Source organism: Ammospiza nelsoni, chromosome 19, assembly GCF_027579445.1.
Source record: "Ammospiza nelsoni isolate bAmmNel1 chromosome 19, bAmmNel1.pri, whole genome shotgun sequence".
NCBI classification, from domain to species: Eukaryota; Metazoa; Chordata; class Aves; order Passeriformes; family Passerellidae; genus Ammospiza; species Ammospiza nelsoni.
In genome coordinates, this window is record NC_080651.1 from 7,421,734 (window position 1) to 7,427,921 (window position 6,188).

At 57.1% G+C, this 6,188-nt stretch overlaps 1 protein-coding gene across 1 annotated transcript; it reads right to left on the reverse strand.

Annotated features, from left to right (window-relative positions):
• Positions 1–911: 911 nt before the first annotated feature.
• On the reverse strand, positions 912–3,801 carry AANAT (aralkylamine N-acetyltransferase). The gene is made up of 3 exons (XM_059485936.1): positions 3,614–3,801; positions 2,686–2,840; positions 912–1,458 (listed from the first exon to the last, which is right to left on the reverse strand). Exons 1-3 carry the CDS (start codon positions 3,768–3,770, stop codon positions 1,153–1,155), a joined length of 618 nt encoding a protein of 205 aa, XP_059341919.1. The 5' UTR covers positions 3,771–3,801; the 3' UTR covers positions 912–1,152.
• Between the last annotated feature and the right edge of the window lie 2,387 nt (positions 3,802–6,188).

Consider the following 6,188-nt stretch of genomic DNA (forward strand, 5'->3'; position numbering starts at 1 on the left):
CCTTCTTGGGCGTGGGGAAGCAGCACTTTTGGGGGGTTCTGGTTGTTCTGGTGATGGCTGGTGTGGCAGGCAGGGAGCTGGGCTGGTGCCCTGCTGGGTCACTCAAACCCTCTCTGGGAGGAGACAGGGTTTGGAGGGTCTCAGGCAGAAGGAGAAGCCAAACCCTTGGATCCATGGAGCCTCCTGATCCTGCCTGAGGGCAGAGTCACCCCTGCCTTTATCCCACCCTTCACTGAATCACCTGAGGCTGGATTTTCCCCTTCTCCCCTGAGGCTGAGGTGCCCCAAGGTGCCCTGGATTGCTCCCCTCACACCAGCTGGTGCCCTCCCTCAGGCCATGGTGGTGAGATCTGATCAAAGCAGGGCAGGAACACACATGGGCTGTGTAGAAAATCACCACCACATCTTTATTTGCTGCTTTCCAACAACCTGAATTGTTTGCAAAAGGCTTGTCCTGTGGGTCTGGGACAGGGGAGGACCAAAATGGTTTGGGCTGGTTCCCTGGGGAGGCTCTGCAATGTGCAGCTCAGGGGGCTGGAAGGATATGTGTGGACAGGGGGTGGCTGCCACGGCCCCTGCCTGGCCTGGGGGCTGCTCAGGGAGGGCTTGGCCATGGTGTGCTCCACTCATGGTGGTGGTGATGGTGGGAGGGGTGCCAGGCTGGGGCACGTGTTTGCAGGGGCTCTTCTGGGTGTCTCAGCAAACCATGGTGGGTGCAAGTGTCCTCAGACCAGTAGAGCCCCCAGTCATTCCCAGGGCAAAGCCTTCCCATCCCAGGGGGCTCATGGCCAGGGCAGCTCAAGCAGAGCCCAGGGAGCTGATGGATCCAGCAGGGCCTGGCAGGAATTCCTGTGCCCATCCCTGACTCAAGCAGAGCCCAGGGAGCTGATGGATCCAGCAGGATCCAGCAGGAATTCCTGTGCCCAGCCCAGGGAGCTGATGGATCCAGCAGGACCCTGCAGGAATTCCTGTGCCCAGCCCAGGCAGCTGATGGATCCAACAGGACCCTGCAGGAGCTCCTGTGCCCAGCCCTGCAGGGATGGGATGGGGCCAGGCTGGCGTGGCTGCAAGGCAGATGTGGCAGAGGGAGCAGCTGTATCCAGGGCCAGCTGGGGATGACGGATGTGGGCATGGAGAGGGGCTGCAGCTGCCCTCAGCAGCCGCTGTTCCTGCGCATGAAGGCGTGGCCGCGCACGGCGTGCTGCATCTCCACGAAGGCCAGGTCCCCCACGGTCACCTGGCAGGGCCCCAGCGCCTGGAAGCCGCACTTCTGGTAGAAGGGCACGAGGAAGGGCTGGCACATGAGCAGGGCGCGGCGGGCGCAGGGCAGGCAGCGCAGGTGCTGCAGGTAGCGCCACATCAGGATGGAGCCCTTGCCCTGCTGGCGCACGGTGCGGTGCACGGCCAGCACGTGGATGTGCACGGCCGAGCCCTGCGGCTTGTGCAGGGTCAGGGCTGCCTGCAGGGAGAAACAGGGCTTAGCAGGACATGGGGGTCCCATCCTGCTTCTTATTCCCATCCCAAAGAACCAGGGTCAACATCCTCCCCGTGCCTGTTCACCTCCCCACATCGTCCTCGGAGGGTTTTCAATTTTAAAATTAATGTTGAGGGGAATTGCTTAACATATGTTTTAACAGCATGGTTTAAATTAATTTAATTTCTGCCAGAAAGTTCATTTCTACCAGAGCAGCCCTGTGTATGGCCGAGCCCTGCGGCTTGTGCAGGGTCAGGGCTGCCTGTCGGGGGAAACACAGCTTAGCAGGACATGGGGGTCCCATCCTGCTTCTTATTCCCCACCCCAAAGAACCAGGGTCAACATCCTCCCCGAGCCTGTTCACCTCCCCACATCGTTCTGTTGGAGTTCTGTTGGAGTTGTTGCTGCATTCAGAGGCCTGTGGGCCAGAATAAAGCTCTGGATCCAAACCCTCCATCAGAACCAACTCCTTTCCTTCACCATCGCCTTAAAGTTTCTCCACCAGAGGTAAACCTGAGCTCTTGCTTACCTGGACTTGTCCCCAAGTGCCCAGCTGCAGCACACAGCTGGCCAAAAGTGTCTCTGAGGTGAAATCACCACAGTTGCCGCCTTTGGTCAAGCAGCAAGGCCCAGACAAGCCCAGGCATGTCCTGTCCAGCTACATTGGTATTTATTCCAATAGCCAAATAACCAGGGTCCTCATCCTCCCCGTGCCTGTTCACCTCCCCACATCGTCCTCAGAGAGTTTTTAATTTTAAAATGAATGTTGAGGGGAATTACTTAGCATATTTTTTAACAGCGTGGTTGAAATTAATTAATGAGAATGTTCATTTCTACCAGAGCAGCCCTTTAGCAGTTAATCTGGGAGAAGATTTTGGGAGTAGCCTCAGGGCCCCAGAGAGCTTCTTCTGGTCCCGAGGCTCTGGCAGGGCTGGTGCCCTGCTGGGTCACTCAAACCCTCTCTGGGAGGAGACAGGGTTTGGAGGGTCTCAGGCAGAAGGAGAAGCCAAACCCTTGGATCCATGGAGCCTCCTGATCCTGCCTGAGGGCAGAGTCACCCCTGCCTTTATCCCACCCTTCACTGAATCACCTGAGGCTGGATTTTCCCCTTCTCCCCTGAGGCTGAGGTGCCCCAAGGTGCCCTGGATTGCTCCCCTCACACCAGCTGGTGCCCTCCCTGGTGGTGCCCAAGGGGGAAGGACTGGGTCATACCTGGCTGAGCCTCTCCTGGTCCCAGAGGGAGCCGATGATGAACGCCACGAGCCGCCCTTCCTCAAACCAGCCGAGGGACAGCTCCGGGCACAGGTTCAGGAAGTGTCGGATCTCATCCAGGTGCAGGGGACAGTCCCCAGAAACCGAAATAAAGGCTGGAGGGGGCAGTGGTGAACACAGTGAGAGACACAAAGCACACCCAACCCAGAAACACTCCCAGCACTGACGTAGGGGAGGGAAAGTGGGATGTGATGGGGAGAGATGGCATGTGTCCTGCTGCCTGCTGGGTCTAAAGGAGGTCTGAGGGACACAGATGGTCCCAGGGAGCAGTTCTGCTTCTCCAGAGGCAGCTCCCCATGGCCCAGTGACCAGCTCCTGACTCTGCAGGTGCTGGATTGAGCCTTCCTCTCAGCATCTTCCTGGCTGCCCCTGTGCTTGGAGATGAGGGAGAAATGGGCTAGGTGAGATTCCACATGGCCCAGTAACCAGCTCCTGATTCTGCTGGCTCCAGAGCTACAGCAGCAGGTGATGAATTGAGCATCTCTCAGCATCTCCCTGGCTGCCCCTGCCCTCGGAGAGGAGGGAGAAATGGGTTGGGTGAGGGAAGCTATGGTGGAGGAAATGGGGAAATGTTGCCAGAGTGGCACCTCAAAGTGTCCCTGTGCAGGAGGAGGCAGAGCGTGGTGTCCTTCCTCCCACTTCCCCTTTTGCTATCCCGTCTTTCACAGGGCTGTTTTGGGGTCCTACTAGGGTGAGCTGGGGCCGTGCTTCTCCAGCTCATTAACCCCAATTCCTCCACCCCATCGGGGAGCCCGTGGTGGCCCCAAGCCAGGACCACGAGGGCACCCACAGGGGAATCCACCACTACAAGGAGCACAAGAGGCTGGGAGCAGATCCCGGGGGATGCAGCACACGGGATCTCCGGTACCTTCGCGCTCGATCTCGAACACGCTGGCGGCGTCGCCGGGCCCGAGGCAGCGGAACTCGCTGGCGGGCAGCGTGTGCCGGCGCTGGCCCCCGGGCGGGCTGCGGGGCGAGCGCAGCTGGGCCGGCTTCAGGAACGGCAACGCGCTCAGCGCCGGCATCCTCCGATCCTCCGATCCTCCGATCCTCCGATCCTCCGATCCTCCGATCCTCCTGCTGCTCCTGCTCCTCCTGCCCGGCTTCCCGCCGCTCCCTCAGTTCAGGGCAGCCCCCGCCGGCTCCCGCGCCCTTTATTCCAGCCGAGCTCCTCCAGCACCGTTAGCCAGCAGAGGAATCTGTTGTTCACAGACAGGATTAGGCTGCTTGCCTCCCCTTTTGCTGTTTGTATATACGGCAGATAGCCACCCCCTGTCACAGACTTCTTCTCATAAAAATCTTTGCTTTAAGATTTTTCTCCCTTCTGAGAAGCTGTGGCCTCAGCAACAAACTGTAAACAATGGTTATCTGCTGCTGTGGAATCCAACAGGTGGATCTGTGATTGGTCTCGGGTGGATGTTTGGATTTACTGACCACTCACAGCAGAGCTGTTCTCGCTTTCTGCCGGGACACAGACCTTTGTTTATTAATTCCTTTTCATTCTTAGCTTAGCTAGCTTCTGAGAACTTTCCTTCTATTCTTTGTAGTATAGTCATAATGTAATATATATCATAAAATAATAAATCAAGCCTTCTGAACATGAGGTCAACATTCTTGCCTCTCTCTTCACCCTGAAGACCCTTGCAAGCCCTGCAACAACCCCCAGTGGCCCAGCTGCCCTCACTGTGAGCTGGGGACACAGGGGGCTGGCACTGGCTGTGAGCAAAGCCCAGGGACCAGGGGGACAGAGCACAGTGATCCAGGTGGTGGCACGGAGCAGGGAGAGGGGACAGAGCTGCCAGAGCTGGAGCAGGTGGGGGGCTGAGCATCCTGCCCAACATTGTCCAGCCCGTGACAGTACCAGGGCAGGAGAACCCTGGAGCTGCTGCCCTGGGGACAGGCAGGGTGGGATGTGCCTGCAGGAAGCCAAGAGCTGGAAAACAAGCATCTATCTGTGTGAAAGTTCCCTGTGATGCTCTGGTGTTTGTAGAGCAGCACAGCTGTGCTGGAGCAGGAGGTCACAGAGGTGCCCTGACAGGAACACACATCAGGCAGCCTGAGCCATCTCCTCCAAAGCACAATCTGGCAGGATTTACCCCCTCTCTGATTCACTGAGCAGGTGAGTGACCCAGTCTGGCAGGATTTACCCCCTTCTCTGACCCACTGAGCAGGTGAGTGTCCCAATCTGGCAGGATTTACCCCCTTCTCTGACCCACTGAGCAGGTGAGTGTCCCAATCTGGCAGGATTTACCCCCTTCTCTGACCCACTGAGCAGGTCAGTGACACAGCTTCACCTCTGTTGGCTTCTCAGGTCATGTCCATGCTCACAGAGGTAGGTCCCTGGCAGGTGACTGAGGCTGAAGGCCTTGGCTGTTCTCCCTGGTGAGGTGCCCTCAGGCTTTGCCCCCTTGCCCCAGCAGCTTTGGGTAGCTGACCCCACCAGACACAGCCCAGGACACTCCACCTTCAGCATGGGTTCCCCCAAGAGGGTCACCAGCATCCCAGGTCATCTGGCAGCACCCATCCTGCACAGCCCAGACAAATCCCTTGACCTGGATCAGAGCCTGTGGCTCCAATCTGCCTCTGCTTTCACGTGTGAGTGAACTGAGTCAATAAACCCAGAGAGAAGCACAAACTGGGTGAATAACTTCACAAAGCACACACATCCTGCAGACAGAAATAGTGGGAATGGCTTTCAGAGCCACCCATTCAACCATCCATCCAAACTCAGAGCAATATGCAAGCAATTTCCAGCGAAGCCAGAGAAAAGCCAGGTCATTTTTGATTATTGTTTCAGAGGTGCCGGCTTTCCCTGCTAATTATAGGCTTGCCTCCAGCTAATAGGATTTATGGAAACAAAAGCATTACCAGCACAAACATTGCACAGGGCACAACTGGCACAAGCTGGGAATTTTCCATCCTGAAATGCCAAGGGCTGGATGCTTGAAATGCCAGTGTTATCCAGCCTGAGGTGAGACAGGGTGGTCAGGATTTGTTTTCAATGAATGGCTGGTTTGGCTGTGGGTGTGTATCTGAGGGGTCAGATCCATCAGGGACGCAGGGTTTCCTTGGCAGGGGAATTATTTAGCATCCCCAGTGCTCATTCCAGCCACCAAGGACTGACTGAAGCCATGCTGGGAATGGGTGGTTCATGCTCCTGCAGCAGGGAAGTAAAGCAGGGTGAGCTGGCAGGGAGAGTGGGGTGCTGGGGGAGTGGGTCTGATGTTCACAGAGCTTATTGTCAAACCTTCTGGAACTCCCTGTCCCACTAATTGGATTAGGGACTCATCTGCATGAATAAATCCCAGAGTAGGCAAGAGGGCAAGCTCAGGGGACCCTGAAAATGCAGTGGTGGTTTGAAAATGTGCAGTGGTGGTTTCATCCCGGGGGTGCTGAGAGCCTGGGGTCAGTTCTGGGGATGCTGAGGAGGAGATCCCGGCTGG

Coding starts and splice junctions, on each gene's coding strand:
- AANAT (XM_059485936.1), bottom strand. CDS start 3,770: ATGCCGGCGCTGAGCGCGTTGCCGTTCCTGAAGCCGGCCCAGCTGCGC. Junction 2,841..3,613: donor GTTCGAGATCGAGCGCGAAG/GTACCGGAGATC, acceptor TGCCCCCTCCAG/CCTTTATTTCGGTTTCTGGG. Junction 1,459..2,685: donor ACCAGGAGAGGCTCAGCCAG/GTATGACCCAGT, acceptor TTCTCCCTGCAG/GCAGCCCTGACCCTGCACAA.